General features: G+C 42.0%; 1 protein-coding gene across 3 annotated transcripts in view; it reads right to left on the bottom strand.

Moving 5' to 3' along the window:
* Positions 1-11,522, bottom strand: part of LOC126531306 (glyoxylate/hydroxypyruvate reductase A-like) — a 33,614-nt gene extending 22,092 nt beyond the window's left edge. For 2 of the 3 annotated variants that reach the window (XR_008612647.1, XM_050178795.2), the window contains exons 1-6: positions 11,111-11,410; positions 10,414-10,560; positions 8,776-8,813; positions 7,692-7,822; positions 4,651-4,733; positions 591-684 (exon numbers count right to left, since the gene is read on the bottom strand). Coding sequence is in view for 2 of the 3 variants with exons in the window: in XM_050178795.2 (XP_050034752.1) it covers positions 591-684; positions 4,651-4,733; positions 7,692-7,822; positions 8,776-8,813; positions 10,414-10,560; positions 11,111-11,366 (749 nt within the window). In the remaining variant the exon portion in view is untranslated. The other variant, XM_050178797.2, reaches the window with a different exon arrangement.
* Positions 11,523-18,942: the final 7,420 nt, after the last annotated feature.

Raw genomic sequence — 18,942 nt, 5'->3', positions numbered from 1 at the left:
GCTTTCTTGAAGCATTTGGCTATTCAGTTATGTTGACAATAATCGTTGATGATTTCTGCACAATATCTTTTCTCCTTTGCATCCTTTCTGGCTCACAAAGCCTTTTCATGCAATATGAGCAGTTGTTATATTGTTATGCGATATTATGGAAGCATAAGTGACTAATACAGCTTAACATTGCTTCAGTATCTGTACCAAAAATTTAAAAAGAACTAAAAAAAAATGTTTTTTCAGCTCATAACAGACAACTGCAAATACCCAGCTCATGTGAATATCAGACAGCCTCAAGTTACAATTTGAACTGTTTCTCTCTCTTAAATCTGAGTTGTTATTGGACACGAAAAAAAAAAAACAGATGAAGGCATTCATTGAAAAACTTCATAATAGACAGTTGAAAAGCAGACACCAACTGATATAAGTCAACAATACATGGTATAGAGGTTAAATACAAGCATAATCTAGGCCCTGCTAAACTATTCATGGAATATACATGAAGCAGCTAGCGGACAGGCTCTTCAGCACATAAGTCTAAGAAATGGCTTTAGTAAAGTACTTTAAGTTTGAAATCAAGCATTTGTTCTTATACACACATCTGAAAAGATGAACGGTGCAGTTCCTCAGAGCTCCTGCTTCGCCTGGCAAAGCCATTCACCGTAGCTCCAAATTGAACGAGGGACTTGGCAACTGCATCATGGAAATAAACAGATGCGAGACCTCATTAAAACAACAATCTGTGCTCAGAACTGCATCAAAATGGCTGATACAGCCCAGCAGGACAAAATTAAAGCTATGCACCGAAAGTAATCACAAAAGGTCTTCTAAAGTAGCAGTCACATGATGCAACATCATGATAAGTTGAACCACGAACCAGAAAAAGCTTATTACAGCACCTGTTATGCATAATTACATGATAGTATCACAGAATTGCAGAATTGTATAGCTCCATAGATGGTCTTTAAGGATGGTTTGGTCTCGGGCACACATTTTGGAACCTAAATAAAGCCACACTTAATCCGGTCTGAAGTGTCCTTGTTGACAAAGGAAATGATAGCAAAGTAGTCCAAACACCGAAAGGGCATTTATTGCTATTTTTATACAACAATGTTAGCTAGCAGAAATACATACAAGGAACAGTTCATACTGACTGAAAGTTTAGCAAGTCGGTAGGGATTAGCAAGTTGATAGGCATGCAAATGCATACACAAGTAGAATGAAAAGAATGTGTACTGCTTTTCATTCCCCTTGTGTCTGTGTTTGCACACCTGTTTTCCCATAACCAAGGAATAGTTCCTTAGTGGAACGCTCTGGAATCAAGGAAATTGAACTGACAACACAATCTTAACAATAAAATATTTGCCCATGACCAACAAAGTTGCTTAACGGACTACTGACACCAAATTTGAAGCTCGAGTTATTTGTGTTGTTCAATTCCCCTGCATACATAGGTACCTCCGACTGAGTACTAATGGCACACATTGCTTTGAACGTATTTTAATATGGGTTTAATGTCAGTGCAAGCAGCTAATCTCAACTGCAGCACCTTGTGAAATCATCAACAATAAGCATTAAGTGGCTCCTCAGATGCTCTGCAATGTTCTGCTGGATCCGCAAGTATTGACTTCATAATCTGCATATTTGCACGGAGCATAAGATAGACACTGCATCCTGTCATACTGGCTGTTCACTCGCACCTGAAGATATTCAGTATGATCCAATATACGATATTGCGTACGACTTGTACCAATTATTGCACCTAACCAATTTCCAACAAGTTCTCACAGGATTCAGCATTGAATGAGGAGCCAAGCAAGCAACCAACACATGCAGATTGCGTGTCTGACAGAGACAGCAGCAAGCAGATTTTTCGCAGATCCCCACAACCGAGGTGTTTGTGTCTATCGCTGCTCCTGGCAGCATAAAAAGCGCTATAGTTGGTTGCTGACACAGAATAGTAACTAATAGAATAAATCTATGTTGAAAGTGCACCTGTTCTACTAAGCAGCACACAGTACTAAAACACTGGCAATGCGAGGGTGCTCACCTCACGGCAAAGAGTCATACACCAACCTTCTACATGAAACCTACTGGCTCGATCAATAGCTGTCCTCGGAGCCCTCCTTGGATGGCTCCGATGACATCGCTTCTTGCAGTGCTATCAATTTCTTACCAGCTCCTCTGCAGGGGCCAAACTGATAATTGTTTGTCATATCCAAAAGAGCCATGACATTATCATCCAACTATTGTATGTTTATCATTATACTAACTGAAAGTAGAGTGGCCAATATGGCTAAATAAATACATACACACACACAAAAAAGGGGGGGGGACTCTCAGTGCACATTTCAACTGAAAATTTCAATTTGAAATCACTGCTAAGTCCCTCCTACCAACAGTGATTGCCATGTTGGCATGGCTTGTGTGACGTCAAGAAGTGCAGGGCCACCACTATATTGTCTGCTTCGAAACATTCTGAAACCATGTACAGTGCTCAACGATACAAACCTGATACTCACAGTGCATAGCTTCCAACTTTTCTTGCACCACTGGTAGGCACTAGGTATCACCCAGCACTCGCAGGTGGTGCAAAATGTGCCACCCGTCATCATGTTTGAATCGCTGAGCACTGTATGTGCTGTGCCGAGAGGGTGCTTTCCTACTACTGTGCGAGTGCTCCAGCAGAAACCACTGTGGGCAATGGTTTTCTTTTGGAAGTCAGCAACCGCTCCTGGATTCTTTAGACAGCGCACTATGCCTTCAATTCTTTCACTCACACAATAAAAGCACAACAAGCCAGAGAATGCTTGGATAAACTAGCTCGAGCTGATTTCCAAGACACATGCGCATGAACAAAACCATGCATATATTGCAAACTCAAGGTGGTGTTCAGAACACAGCGGCCATGGTGTGTTGCCGGCCGAGTAATAGTGCGTAAAAGCATGGCCTTTAAGATTCGCTTCCGTTATTCTGAGGAAGCCATCACTGAGAGTGCAATTTAGAAACCACATAGTGACCACGCAGAATGCACATTGTTTCGTCATCCTTTAGTGTTACCACACTGTCGTATGGTTCAACTGAAATATTTAAAATCAAAAAGCAAATTTTCTACCACATCAAACGCACTCAAAGTTTGCCAGCTTGCTGTGGTACGCATATGATTTAACATGCAATGCTTAATTCAAGCTTGAAGATTTCATGTCTTGGCCCCTTTAAAGAAGAGCCTCCCACTAAGCCACGAAAGAAACTTCTAATGGTTCCTCAGTAGGAAAGCTTCACAATTGAAGGTAAATTCATTCTGCTACGTGATCAAACTCAGCACTACTGCCTTCCCAAGGCAGTTTATCTGACAACTTAGCTAACCAGGTGGTTATGGTAGAGTGACTAGCATGTAAAAAGGAGTTGGTGCCAGGCTCAGCCCTAGGACAAATTCAGATACCTAAATATTTTTATGAAGCTGCAATTAAGGTGGACAACTTTTTCTTGCATAAAACTTTCTCCACTTTGAGAATTTCTGCAGAATTCATTTGCTGATATTTGAATAGTGTGACAGAGCCTAATGTAGTGTGTTCTTGGCCGTTAGCTGATGGGCACTAACGATGCAGTAACTTACAAATTTGTTGCTTTAACCCTTTTATAGAATTTGGCATTTTTGCAATACTTCACGCACTTTCTGAGGGCTGACTGTCTGTCTATCTATCTGACTATCTACTTTGTCTCTACCGGAATCCCACCGACTTAGGTTACTGGGTAGTTCATGGTCTAATGGTAAGAGCAAGGAGCTGTTGTGCCAAGGGAACTGAGCTTTAAACCAATTGTCAAGCCAACTTGGGTCATGGGGATTTGACATTGAGTATGTGCCACTCATTAGTTAAACTATTTCGCACCTACTTGTATTACTGGGTTTACGCTATTGCTTATGTGCAGCTCTTCAATGAACCTCTTTCATCCAAAGATCTGCACAGAAGCAATAGCGCAAACCCAGTAAAAACCTCTTTCACCCAAATCACGCGCAGTCTTATGGGAGGTGGTGGGACTCACTTTAGGCAAGTCAAAATGTGGTGCCTGTTGGACGGGGTCACATGATCTTTCCAGCTGAGAATGAGTACCCTACCGGTGCAGGGGCTGAACTCCTGTCATATTGCCGCAAACTCTGTTCCTGTCTTTCTGTATTGCGCATGCGCTATTGCTCACAGCCTGTTTTTCTGTTCACTGCGTATGGATGGCCATCCACAGCGATCATTTACCAATGACATTTATCGTGAGATGAGTTCTGCCAGAATTTTCTTCTTGAAGACAAGAATGCTTCGACTGTTACTGAGGACGAAACATAACAAAAAAGTGTACTTGCAGGCTCTAAAAGTAATTTGTTTGACTGAAAGCCAATCATCACATGATCAAGTTGACTTTTTCCCAAGTTGCAACAATCTTTACAGCATGAAATGAGAAGCAGTATGTAGAGAACAGAAGTAGATGAATATGACTGGTTAGAGTTCCTAGTCATGGTTATCTACTTATCGCCATAGCCAAGGTGCTCCACACATTGCATCGGTTCACTCAAGATGTCCAAATATCTTGAGGTGCTTGAAGCAGTCGGCTGTTCCTGCAACATACAATAGGTCATGGCGCTTCTAGTAAGGGACTGCAAGAACTTACTCTCTTCGCCAATGACACCAGCTCCAAGGATTGCGATACGCAAGTCTGATAAGGTCCTAAAATTGAGCGATATAAGATCATCCCTGAAAAGAAAGAAGTAAACAAGTTTTTTGGTACAAAAGAAGGATTACCACAAGTATGGCAAACTTAGTTACCAAGTGCTTGTTATGAACATTGGTTAATGATTCCTTTGTGATGCCCTCTGGAATTTTTAAGTGTCATAAGAACAATGTGAACTTCTAAGCTAGCAATGTGACAATCCCCATACTACTGCCAATCCCCACACTACTGCCAGCTCTATACTGTGATTGAGAGATAGCGTTACTATCCTGCTGTATGGAGCACATGCACCATTTTTTAAATGTGCATGCAGAGAGAAAGACTGATCCATGCAAATAAGGAAGTGCTCTGCATGGGTGTTATCATTAAAGGGACACAAAGAGAAACACCAAATCACTTCAGACTACAAACTATTATTTCAGAAACCTACATTAGTTAATAGGTGCATTTCAAGAAGAGAACGCCAAGGCTAGAATTCGATTATTTAATAGCCACCTTGTGCTCTTTAAATGCATTTTTAATCCATTTCCCATTTAAATTCAGCTTTGATTTTTATTTTCATAAAAGTAGAGGTACTAAACTTGACAAAACAAGTAAAAACAAAAAATTGATAATTTTCCAAAAAGAAAACGCGATTTTCGACCCGCATCTCCCCTTAATTTGACACCAAAACGTCAACACCAATACTTTAGTATGACATTACAGATTTGAATGCATTCTTTTTTTTTAAAGCATAGCTTTCTTTGCAACTCCTCCCACATTTTTCTGACTGTGGCTGCTGTGTTCTGCTGCTGCTGCTGTAAAATAGTAAAACACACTGTTGGACTAGCTGAGCATTGTATTTAAGAAAAAACCAGCCAAGAAAGACACACACAGGAAACCTAGAAGTGAAGAGCTCACACTTAAAAAAATATATGTATATGTGCCCGTTAATGGGATCGAACCTCCGTCCCCCAGCACAGCAGCCCAATGCTCTTACCATTACATCTATTGCACATAGTTATACATCTTTGGTGCCCACCCCAATTACCTCTTTGAGATGATCACCACATGTGTCACATTGCATAGGACGGGTGTACGAGAACTGGTGCATGCACACATGCATGCACCAGTTTCCTTTATATCAAAGAAGCAGGAATGAAATGGGCAAATTTATAGCCCTTGATTAACCACTTCTAGATAGCTTCACCTCACATAGATTTCAAACCTTTGTTGGATCTGCGTAATTTTTTTTTGCCAGTGGGCTATTGTGGTGCAGTAATGTTCTTGAAACTTGCCAAGTTCTGTCTTTGACTTCCTTATAATATAATGCAATCCATCTTCAATAAAGAATTACCCTAGTCTGAACAGACACCATCAAAATCCATGATGTCACAGTAAGCTTGCGCAAAAACTCCCCTTGTCTCTCATTGTCGCATCTTTTCTGGCTTACCAAAATGGCAAGAGTGGCTTTTTTGTATTGTAGAAGAGTAATTTACCAATACAGTTTAGGTTATGTTTCTCTTAATTGTACCTTTAAGTGTTTAATGCCTCAAGTTGCCACATGCACAAGAGAAAATTATTTAAACGAAACAGCGACAACACTCATGTGAGCAATGAAGCAAGCAGTCAGCTGCAGACCCTAGTGAGAACCATCCTCAACTATTTAGACTTAAAACTGTACAGGATGCTGACCAAGTTGCTGAGGGCATGTGCAACATCAATGAGCTTTTGAATGTTTAAATTTCCTTGAATAAATGCTTGAGACTTAGAAACTTCAGTAACTTGTGTGAAGTGATGAGGAAAGACAAGCTCTGTGATCACAATATGCAAGAGACTATGATAGACATTACACATATCCATTGAAAAACTAATCACATGAAAACTGTCAGCATTATTGGTATAATTTTAACTATTCTTTAACGCAATCTTTGCAGGCTCAGCTTGTAGCAACAAAGAGTACCAAACCTTATTAAAATAATTTTTCTGTTAACAATATCATTTTCTGTTTTCTGTGAAAGCAATAACAAACATACTAAAGTAAACTTCCATTTATTTGACTCCGGTTAATGTGATGTTTTGCTTAATTCGACCCGACGAAAAGTCCTGGCCAGCGCCCATGCATTCTTATGGGCATAAATGTTCATTATTTTAATCTGAATATTGTCCTTCGCCAGATTATTTGAACTTGGCTGGTCATCGCACATGCACCTGGCCCCAATGGTGACCACAGTGATAATTAAAATAGCGTCAGAGTCGTCGCACGTTATCTCCCGTTTATTTTCGGCTTTCCCTAGAAAAATTCTCAAGCGATAACGGTACCTAAGATGTCTGATTACGGTATTTATGGGATTATAATGCACACCTTTTTTTTTTACCAAGAAAATTGGGCCGTAAATTGACTGTGTGGTGCAATCGGATGGAAAATCAAAATGGCGTCAGGACATTTGTATGCGTTATGGCATAATATGACTGTATTGCAGCAAAGCTGCCTATAAAAAAAAAACTTGCAGCAAAACTGACTTCAGAAGACTGGCCACCATTGTGCAACACATATTAGACTCTTGCCCATTTTTCTTACTAAAATATCAGGTGTGCATTAGATTCTATATTGTTTAGTAGTTTTATTGTCATTTATAAATTAGTTTTCGACTTTGGACACATATAAAGCAGGTACGCATTTCATTTGGGGCCATGTTAGAATCGAGCAAATACTGCCCAGTGAATCAGTAATGTGTTTTATTGTTTATTCAGTAACTTGTTTAATTCGACCCACCAGGTAATGCAATAAATTTCACTGGTCTCGTCAGGGTCGAAATAATGGAAGTCAACTGTATTCCAGCTAATCACCATCTTAGTATTCACACATTAAAATACACTGAGACATAGATAAAGCAAAATGAATCACATCGCAGGTACTTTTCACTTAGACATGTCAGGCTAAGAAAAAGCAATTCCATGTAGCTGTATTGTGCAAGGTGGGAGAAATTGGTGAAACTTACCAGTTTCTGGTCTTCTGCAACTCAAAGTACCTATACAGGCCTCGCTCAAAGTTGATGATGCCAGCCACAACATATTCTGCCATGAGGACGCCGAAGCAGCTCGCCCGTACAATAGCATATTGTGGAACAGGCTGGAAGAGTAAACTCAAGCATCAGGTAATCAAAAATGAAATGGAACAAAATGCTATTTAGCATAAATCTGTGATGACAACAAATAATGAGCAAGGAGCTGGGTTAGCTCATACCTTTGAAACAACAAGCACTGCAGTGAAATCTTGTTGGGCGAGGAATGGAAGTTACCTGGTGCACTATTACAATGACAGTAATGAAACAAGGGAACAGCACATCAGAAAAGTATGTCACTAGATGCACGTAGAGTGCTGCATTTGTGAAGGAGATAAGTGTAATACTACAGCACAGCGCGCTGTTTTGACAGGATGCAAACATGGTGAGACTGCTCAAATAATACATTGCTTTGAGTATACCAAAACAGATTCATAGGTTGCCTAAAAGTGAGACATTGTTATTGAATCACTGGAAGTTATTCAAAACAGGTTTTCTTCCTCGCACGTTCGCTCAGGAACTGATGCTTTTTCACTACGACTGTGGCTCTGCTGCAGCAAGATTATTTGTAACAGTCTGCGCTTATGTCGGTCTTTGTCCCCTCGTAAAGTTAAGCAAGTGTTTTTATACCTTATATTTGACAGAAATGAATATTTGATAAATTAGTATAGTGAATTCTCTAATCCAATATGTATAGAATAGCAAAGACTATACCACATGCACTTGAATATTTGTACACACGACGTTTTTATATATGTTGATGACTACATTGTGGTCATGAATTGTGCACAGCATGAAAACGAGCCTGTAGTGGCCAAATCAATATCTAGCGTTCTTTGGAAATAAAAAGAAAATGCAAGATGGCTCTCGTTTATCCACGAACTGGCACAAGATGATGACTGATATTTTTAAACACGTGCTTAGTCTTCAGAACTGTTGGTGTGTTATGAAGATATCAGCCACAATCTATAAAAGTCATCACAAACTATAATTTAGTCTACTTGACGCTGTCAGACCTTACCGCAGATCTGTCGATATTGGGAATAAGATTTTCAACACCTGCAAAAGAAATAGGCATGCTATCAATGATAACGTGAAACTAGATAATAGGTACTTAATGTTTCTGTGCATTTTTTAGGAGAAAAGAAGTTTCTCTTCAAATGAAAGGAGGAGGATGTCACATGCAGCATTCACATGCAACTACTCTGTTTTGGCAATGAAAAACAAATTAAGCTTAGCACCGACTTTACACTTTTACACAAAAGAAAGAAATAAAACAATCAGACAGAGCTGGCTAATAGGTTATGATGGTTCATCCATGTGTTTGTTATTTCACTGACTGCAATAAATAAATTACACACTGAAGTGTCACTGCTCTGAGAAAAAAACAAAAAAACATGACAGTACATGGGACAGCATCTAATGGCAACTGCAGACAACCACATCTCATTCTTGTTTTTTTTTCTACATGTCACAGGAGGACAAGGTGCTCAAAATCTTTGGTTTAGTTCCATCATACAATGACTCTGCATGTCTACGTCATTCGTATCACATCACATTTATACCAGCATTGTAAGCAATGGTCACATGGTACTTTGATTTGCTGACCTGAATAGACAATGTTCAAAGTGCCACTGTAGTTGGATTGTTGAAATGAAATTTTTGGGGTTTCTGTTTCCAGCTCATGCTCTCAAGTTCAACTTGAGAGCTCTAAACGTAACTATTTGGATTGGCTCATTAGGGTTAAATAAAACAGAAATACTACCAGTGGCATGACAACGATGCTGCTGCTCCAGGTGGGCACTATGCACACACATTTCTTTGCACACAAACAATTATTGTTCTGAAGATTATGCAAGATCTGTGCAAATTAGCACCATTTGCTTCCGCATTTTTAGAAACGTAACAGCTTTGTGTATAACAAAGACAAAGTATTCCAGTGGGAAAGCATTCAAAGGCTGAGGACAATTCCACACAAACACGCAGTTTGCACGTGCACTAGAAAATTTACCAAAACAATCAATCAACCCATAATTTGCTCAATTACAATATAAGAAGTTAGAGAACTGGACTAGTTCGTGCTGATGGACATTTAATGTATCCATCACACAAGTATTCACAAGTACTTGTGTTTAGCACAATAAACAAAACACGAATGGTTACACAGTGCACTAGTGTCTGTGTTCCTTTTGCCCATTTGTACTTCTTGTGTTATTCAGAAGTATACTCAATCATGTTGTCACAGAAACAATATATAACTGCTTCAGCAATTAAGATAAGCTCTTTTCGTGAAAGAAAGCAGTACTAAGTAAGAGTGTCCTAAACTTGCAGTTTTGATGGCATCTATCAGTGTTTGATGCAGCAATGTACAACAGAAAAAGGAAAATGCTGCTATTAATCCAGTGTTAGCCGACCATTTGGGCTGGTTTATTTTTGAATTCACAGCTTGTATGGCTGATTTTTCAGCAGTTTATGGTGATTTTAAGCGGTTGGAGGTGGAAAGTGTGTGCAATATTTACACTAGCAAGACAATTTCATTTGGGTTACCACTTCTGTCAAGCTGACATCAAGCGCTCAATAAACACAGCAAAGTTCGGTATTGCAAAAAGTGGGGTAAGCACCTACCCTACAAAAGGCACATTGAAATCTTTGTACTTGCCCGCAGATGTGACCTGCACAAGCTTCATTTTTGGCAGCTGGTAGAGTATGTCCTTCAATATGTGGGTGTCGGTGATCAGGATCTCAACACTCTGGAGCCTTTTGACAACTTCAGGTTTAATCTTGGGGCAATCATCATGCACAGTGACTGCAAAGTTACAGAAACAGAGAACTGCACGTTCGACAAACTCAAACCTAATTTGTAGGTTAGCCAGAAATATGTTTGCTGCCAACTGACACCTGAGGAAACGAACGCAATACGGACAGTAAACATCCTCTCTGACGTTTATGTGCACGGTACGTCTCTAGCGCTTACGAAGCCCGAACCGTGAGTGGACATCGCACGGTCGATGTCAAGCGTGCTTAAAAATGGGATGCAGCCGCGGTTTCAATCCTAACTGAACTCAGTCAAAACTCAACTTGCTAAACATGATAGCGGTCAAGCGTGCTTGAAAATACCATGTGGCAGCGTTCGATCTGCACTGGTCCAACCGTACTCGGTAGTTGTACGTATGACAAGGGTTTAGCTTTGTTTGCTCACAGAAGAGGGAACAAAAGACAGTTTGAGTACCAATAATTCCGGAAGCTTCGCTACCGTGCAAGACGCCTTATAATATAGAATTGTGCAAGCAGTCATCACTACGCTGAAATTCTCAGCGGGGTGGGCACACCTAATTGGTGCACACAATTATACTCACATTTTGCGATAATTTCAACTACATCGGCTCGACCTTTCACCGCTTCTCGGAGATGTTCGGCGAGGTTTGGAATCCGCGAAACGACGTAAATCTCCGGACGACCCATTTTGGAAACTCGGGCTTCCGAAGCAAGGGAACGGATGGCAGGTTGTAAGCAAGGGAACTCACGAAACCGCTCTAGCTTAGCGGCACGAGCAGCTTGCCTACACGAGATCCTCACATAACGCGATGACGAACGTAACGACAATTGGAACATGACAATTTCGCATGACGCAGCAGTACAATACTTTCACCGTAAAAACTTACACTACAACACGTAGCGGTACATTTAAATTTGCATGCGTCCGCTTGCAGCCCAAACACTACAGTTGCTCAGCTGATAAAACGCAATCGAACACTCCAACATGACGCGCAGCAAGCTTGGCCTAAAACTCAATGAACCCACTATTTGCTAAATTTTTCCCAACATTCTCAAATAAAAACTCCAAGTCTTGTATTTTCATTAAACACATGTAGTTGCTAGTGGGTGACTGTAGTCACTAGTTTCGGTTTTAATTTTGGCGCGGTACTCAAACTTCAAAAATGCTTCAAATTGAAAAGAAAACTCAAACGTAAGGCAACGTGCCTCTGTTTCTCAATAAAACGTTTTCACACATAAGATTATATTAGGCTTTACCTGAGAAATATTGTATTGTACCTTATGGAAAAACATGAACGCGAATGCAAAAGTTGTGTATTCACCCACGCTCCTTCACAGCGCCAATTGTGCTAAATGACAAGGTTTGCTTAGGGGAAGCGGATATGTCATCTTTAAGTTGGTCTCCACACCTCTGCACATTTAGAAATATGTTATGATTTTTTTTTTTTTTTTACTTAGCCACCATTTACATGTGTGTTGAACACGTAACAAAATACTTGTAAAAGCAACGCATGTAAGCAATACAGATAACGCAGCATGATTTCTGGTGGTTTGTTTTTATTAAGGCCATATTGTTTGGTTGTCGCCTAAGCAAGGATTCTTAACTGTTGCAGTCAAGGTTTTAAATCTTTCTGGAACACTTCACTGCTCAATGTGCAGCAGAAATAAGTCTCTGAGTCAGTTACAAAGTTGGGCGCACGATATTAACGCCTGCAGCACCATCCTAGCGGTCTAAAATGCACCGATCACTGCTCTGCGGAGAGAAACAGAACGTGACATTTTGTCTCATCCGATTTATAAAGCGCTATCAAAACTCACTTCGCTGAAACGATATAATGTAGCCTTGCACACATTAGCTAAGCCTTAGTTAGCCACATTTCCCTAAGCACGCCGAGATGTGCACGTGACACATTAGACGCCTTCAAAGAATCTGTCTGAGGCAATGGCAATGCGAGACGCACAAGAATAGAGACATTGCAAGAACGCAATTGCGAATGGCGAGTGTCTTTGCTCCTTTGGCTTCCTGGGCCACGCCCAAAGGTAAAGTTCTGCAGCTGTCAACTGTCAAGCCCAAAGCTGCTACCACATATTTCAGAACGTCACCAAACACAATGTTCCGGGAACAAGCGGTCACGTGGAGTCTGTCTCCGACCAAGCAGGTCTGGGAACAGGCCTTCTCCACGTTTGATATCCAGTATCCATGGACCGCTGTAACACTGCAGGGCGACCATTCGGCATGTCCTCTGTTTGTGTAGCACTGGAAGTTCGCTGGCGTTCCAGGAAAGCCTGCTGAGGTAGACGGTGTTGTCGACATGCCACAGTGTCGACAGGCTGTTCCGATGGGGCCACTGCGGTGCGTTCTTCACCGGTATTGAATTTTCCATTGCTGATGGTCGCTATCGCCGCGCCAGGCTTTGGCTGTTCTGGTTTCTGAAGGTACTGAATGACATGCTCGACGAAATCCGCCCCGATTTGTTCTTCCTCCAGAGACATTCTAATGGGAACGATGCGGTTGATTACCTGTGAGTATAGATAAAGAGCATTGTAGAAGAATGAATAGTTTGCAATGTAGTTTACAATGCGTGGTTAGCATTGTGCCGCTCAAAAGAGACAAAGCTTCAGTTATTTCACTAACACATCTGCGCCACCCGGAAGGCCTGCGTAGTTGTGGTTCGGAATGATTTTTCGCGAACCGACGTCCGACGCCGACATCGGATTTTTTTGCGACACGGGGACCTTAACGCTATGGCGTTAGAGATGGAAGTTACGGGACGGGCTCATCGCAGAAATTCGCTGCGCGTCTGGTATCGCACAAAGGCTCCATGAGGCGTTCTTATATAAGGTCCCTAGAAAAACCAGGAACTTTATTTCTACAACGTCAAGCAAGTCGTGCCTTGTAATTTAACACGTTTTAAGGCTAAATAAAAGTAACCCTTTCTCTGCAAGTCACCAATGGTGATTGCGGAACCCTTTCGTCATGGAAATCGGCAGCGCGTCCTTTGTCGTAATGCGCCATTTTGACTCGTTGGCTCATGAAAGCTTCACGCGCACCAATTCCCTGTTCGTGGGATCTGCATAATTGTTTTCCCTCTGCTATAAATACAGCAATACAAAGGAAAGTAAACCTATGACAACCTTTTGTCTTCTTGTTCGCTTTTCTAAGCTCATTTGCTAGACGTTATCGCTCTAGGCAAAAAGAATTAAATAAACAAACGGCAACCTATGTGTACGCGCTATGCCTGCCTTCCACTTTAGCGTTAACCCCCATTCCAACCAACTCTTATGAATCTTCTACTACAGATCAGTGTAGAGGTTGCTTGCGATGGCCGAACGTACCGTCTCCTGATATAATGGTGTAGTCTCGTTGTGATTCGTACTCGGCAGAGGCTTCCAACCTGCAAAGTGTTGAAATTGTTGTGATGTGAGCAAAAACCTGCAAAATCACTAAACAGCAATAACGAAAATTATTAACGTCGTTGTAAATATTTTCTCACTTCTACTGCAGTGTTGACTGGGATAGCATCTCTCTATTTTTTTTTTTCTCGGGGTATCTGGATTCAGTTTATGATCGCTGCTCTGACTTTTATTGATTTTTAGAACAGTGCGCAAACATTGTAAATATTGTTCTCGTTACAACACCTCAGTCAACCGAGAGAATCGACGTCATTATCGTACCTAATATTTAGCCGAAATTTCTCATTTGCAGTTCTGGGGCCGAATTCAGGAAGCTTTTCGTTCGTAAGTGATGTTTACCCTTGTCTGATCGCCTTCGATAATAATATGTCCCACATCACTATTGGATGGCACGAGCGCTTTTAGCGCAAGAACGTTTTTGCGAATATGGGTCCTGGTTGGCAATAATCGCAACTTACGTCCTACGTCATCGCCAAAAAATCTGCGATGACCTTGTGGCACTACGTTAAAGAGAGCAAGTACAAAGATCCCACTTCGCAAAGGTGGCTAACTGGATGGTGCCCTGCGAGTAATAGCGTAGGTTACACATCTATTAGATGCACACAGAACACAATTAAACGCCTTATCTCACTTTAGTGAATTCAATACTGTTTTGCGCTTCCACCTGTTACCTAACAGAAAGAGGCTAGTGGCATTGAGGTCGTAAACAACTCAGTGTCAGAGCCTGGGATCCAGAGCGTCGTTATTGCGTTAGACTTTCTTTTTTCTTTCAAAACTTCACGTAGACGCTACCTGGCTATGACAACCACAGGCCAAGCTTGTTCGGTGAAAATTACAGATCTAACCCATTAGTTTGAGATGTTTTCTGGTAATTACGTCGACTTATACTCGAGTACACTCTAATATAAACAGATGTAGCTAGCAGCAAGTCTATATAATTGCTGCAAGTTCGTGTTACGGCTATAAATTTTCTTGTCTAACGTGAGCTTCTATGACATTCTCCCGCTGTATTTAGCTGTTTTAGTTTCGAGGGGAGGGCTTTGCTAGTGTTTGAGCTCCTAAGGCTATCGTTGGCCTACAAGGAACGCCGTAGCAGGAAGGCTCCTAGCTAAGTTTTGGCCATGCTCATTTGCACCAAAATCTGAGCACACGTACGCACATTTTTCCATTGCGCTTGCTACTAAAGGTGAATGTTTTGGACGTGCGACCTCCTGTTAAATAGTAGAACGCGCCGACATGGAAACACCTACACAAGTGTATTCGAAACGTAAAGAAAAAAAAGAAAGGAAAGGTAACAACCTCTGGTTCTCACTGTCACCGGCAAGCTGGAACGTGCACACTAATTGTGCTTCGTTATTGGGCAGGTCCGAGCCTTTCCACAGAACGGTGAAGTCGTGCGATGAGGATGGCTCGAGCGTGGTACCATTTCGGTAGCACTGGTACGTCGTCACCTCGCCTTCACTGTGTATCCTCTGCACACATTCGGGACGTCATACGTCGTATGGATTCATTGTTTCCAACACTAAATGTCTACCACTTTAACGCTCTGTGTTAGAAACGAGGTGCTGGTGCAGATGGGAGGGCCTTCACCACCAGAGTAACCCAAGAAAATGTGGGCTCAAAGTTCGTCCTGATAGACGCATGATTCAAACAAGTGCAGAATTAGCAAGTTAACTACGCGATAATATATATGTTTAATGATGCTCTTCGTCAATTTGCTTCGCTTAACTGGGCCTCCTCGTTGCCCAAGTTCTTCTGATGCATTACCGATGAAGAGCCACCTTTGTGGCAGTCTCAGTTGATAAAATCAAACTCATGACTTTATTCAGTGTCCTGCCGCAATATTACTGCGGCAACATAAGGCACTAATAGAAAGTTTCGGTCATGTTTTGCCGTACGCTTACCGCGCCGTAACTGGTGAAAGGCATGCGGTTTACCGTACCACTGAATGGCAAGGAATTCTCGGTAGGGTAAGACGGGGGGGCGGGGGGGGGGGAGGGGGGTGCTAAAGCTTTCTAATAAATCCGCAGCTACGCGCAGGAACTTTTGATGCCTTTAGTCCCGCTGTCTCGGTAGCGGCTTCTCGCCACAAGTGCTAGGTTGAACGAAACACTCCGTCGGTGTTTTGTCTCCATGCGTGATACGATGAAACGCGCAACACCCGTAAGCGCTTGCTCGTTCCCCTCGGAAGAAAATCACGTGATTCAAGGGTCTTCGCGGTGTCCACGTGGCCGTTAGTGCCGACTGCCGTCAAGTGATCCAGATGAGCGACTGAACATGACAACAAGGAATAAGGGCTGTATACGTATGCATTCTTTTCCTTCAATTCTGTCCAAATCTTATCACTCGTCCGAGCAAATGGTCAGTATACTGGCGATGCAACTGACGTTTATATGCCAGCCAATCACGGAAGGCAAACAAGATTGAAAAATAAAAGAATCTTTACACAATGCGGCTCCAGCAAGCCTAGTATGCCTAGAAATGTTCCGTATTTTAAACTTTCGCATGCTACCCATAGAGCTATCTGCATGACACGAGAGCAAACGTAAAGGCGCTTTTTGAGCCCGTAAGCCTGCTTCTGACAGCAAGTTCGCCATTTAAAAACGATTCATTTTTCCGTTCACCGCGTGCCACTGTCGTTCAAATGTATTTGCTCGGGAGGCTCCGAACGCGAACGAAGCGTGCCACTCCGCGTGGACAATCTGGTGGTGTCTCTCTTCATCTCACTTCTTTTTTCCTTTCGTAACCCTTCCCCCGCGCCTCTCGCTGACGTCCCATACTCCTCCTTTGACTTCGTTTAACCCTCTCTTTTGCTGTGTCCGTATACCAGTTGCGACCCTAATAAAGCTGGCGCCACACGTGTAGAAAAGAGTCGTTACTTGCCTGAAAGAAATCCTCCAGATCAGTTGACCCGACCGCCACAACGATTGCAGCAACCAGAGAAACCACGTGTGCGTATCTCATAGACATGGCTGGAAACAACCAAGCGACGGATCATTCGCTTGCATCGAGACACCTCGCAGTTCTGTAGAGGTTTCTTTTCTTTTTCTTTTTAAACCTCAATACCCAGACCGTAAGCTGGCTTATAATAACTCGCTAATCTGTTTCGCCAACGTATGTGGCGCCAAAGTATGAAAAGTGTATTACTGTGCGACTACTCGCGTTAACCCGTATATTAAACAAGATATGACTTGATGATTAACATTATTAACCTGATGATAACATTATTATTGCGCCATTTCTCCACTACATCCCCTGAAATATATGTGACTTTATATGGTGTCCATCTTATTAGTAGTGTAATAATTAAGCTGTATTCCCAGAAACTGTCGTCATCTAGATGCCAAATATCGGCGGCACTTCACATTACATTTAAAAAAAATTCACAACCTAGCAATGTTCTCCGCTGTGCTATATGCGTATATGCGTCTGACTTGAATCATCACTTTTTTTTTTTTTGAACGGCTTTCCCTGCGGCGAATGCGGGGATTCTCATGAAAGCGCTGAGGCCCTCCTTGCGTAGAAATTGTTGTGCTGCCTTAGAAAGTTTATCGTCCATAAGCCAACGAATTTGCCTGTCTGCACCCGCCAAGGTTGCTCAGTGGCTATGGTGTTGGGCTGCTGAGCACGAGGTAGAGGGATCGAATCCCGGCCATGGCGGCCGCATTTCGATGGGGGCGAAATGCGAAAACACCCGTGTACTTATATTTAGGTGCACGTTAAGGAACCCCAGGTGGTCTAAATTTCCGGAGTCCTCCGCTACGGTGTGCCTCATAATCAGAAAGTTGTTTTGGCACGTAAAACTCTATAATTAATTAATTGCCTGTCTCTGTATGTTAAATCAGTTCATTAATTTGGCAGCTCTACGAATTTTCTCTCTGGGAGGCCTCGTTTCTGGACTCTCACAGGTGGTGAACTTCCACTGTAGATGATGAGGCTGTACAATTGGGACAGTCCCCGGGGTACTATGGTGTAGGACCCTTGACCCATATGACGGAACTACCTGCTTCCGGGGGTATCCCGCCCTAATTATAGCCACCTCATTTCCCAATCTGTCAGATTTGTCTGAACGGAAACCGTTACATGACCGGCAACTACAATTTCTCGATGCTGGTGCCCGTTATACACAATAATGTTTGCTACGTTTTCTAGAACAATGATGTGCTGACTCATGTGAACGATTGTGTTTTATATGTTTTATTCGAATGCGAATACAACGAATCCATTTCAATCGTTACGTTCGAAGAGCGGGTCATGTACCGCTGAATAACATTCGCCCAATTTTAATTTCACAAAATTTGGCTAAAATTGCAAAACATCACACAAAACGACATACGTACAAACGTCGAATTCTTGATTTCGCAAAGCTCGTGGCGAAAAGTTGTGTCCGAATCCTGTAACCAGCACCTCACAGTAGCGCTAACAGTTTAGATGCATAATATTTCGTCCTATCAAAACATGTATTTCGGGTAGTAACAGCCACAAAACCTCCGTCCACCCAGTTAACAAGAACATTTAAAGTTTAATATAAAGGTCGGTTTTCTTCTGCCTTGACGTAAACGAACGTAAACGTACCGTTTACGTTCGTAGCGGTGGTTGTAGCGGTGGTTAAAAGATAGTCGCTCTAGAATGCGTAAAATCTATCTGTAATAAGATTATGTCGATGACAAATGACGTGTTCTATGAGCATTAAAATCCATCGTGAAAGAATGATGCAAAATAGAAAATATGAGATGGTAAAATTACCTGGAGCACTACTGCCTCGCCAGAGCTCTTGAAACACAAGGGCCTAGAGGCGTGTGCTATACGAAACAGCTATCACAGCGGCATCCTCTGAAGAGAGGAGACGCTAACGTGTGGGGCTAATAACATCCGACACAACATCTTTCAGAAAACCTAGGACTGCGTTGGTGCCAAAGAGCGGTTCTGGGCCGAGTAATATTACAGGATGAAGGAGGATGTGCTGCCGGTATGCTAAGGGAAAATGTTTCTTTCTTTC

The sequence above is a fragment of the Dermacentor andersoni genome, chromosome 5 (genome assembly GCF_023375885.2).
Source record: "Dermacentor andersoni chromosome 5, qqDerAnde1_hic_scaffold, whole genome shotgun sequence".
NCBI classification, from domain to species: Eukaryota; Metazoa; Arthropoda; class Arachnida; order Ixodida; family Ixodidae; genus Dermacentor; species Dermacentor andersoni.
This window is presented reverse-complemented; position numbering and strand designations above follow the sequence as displayed.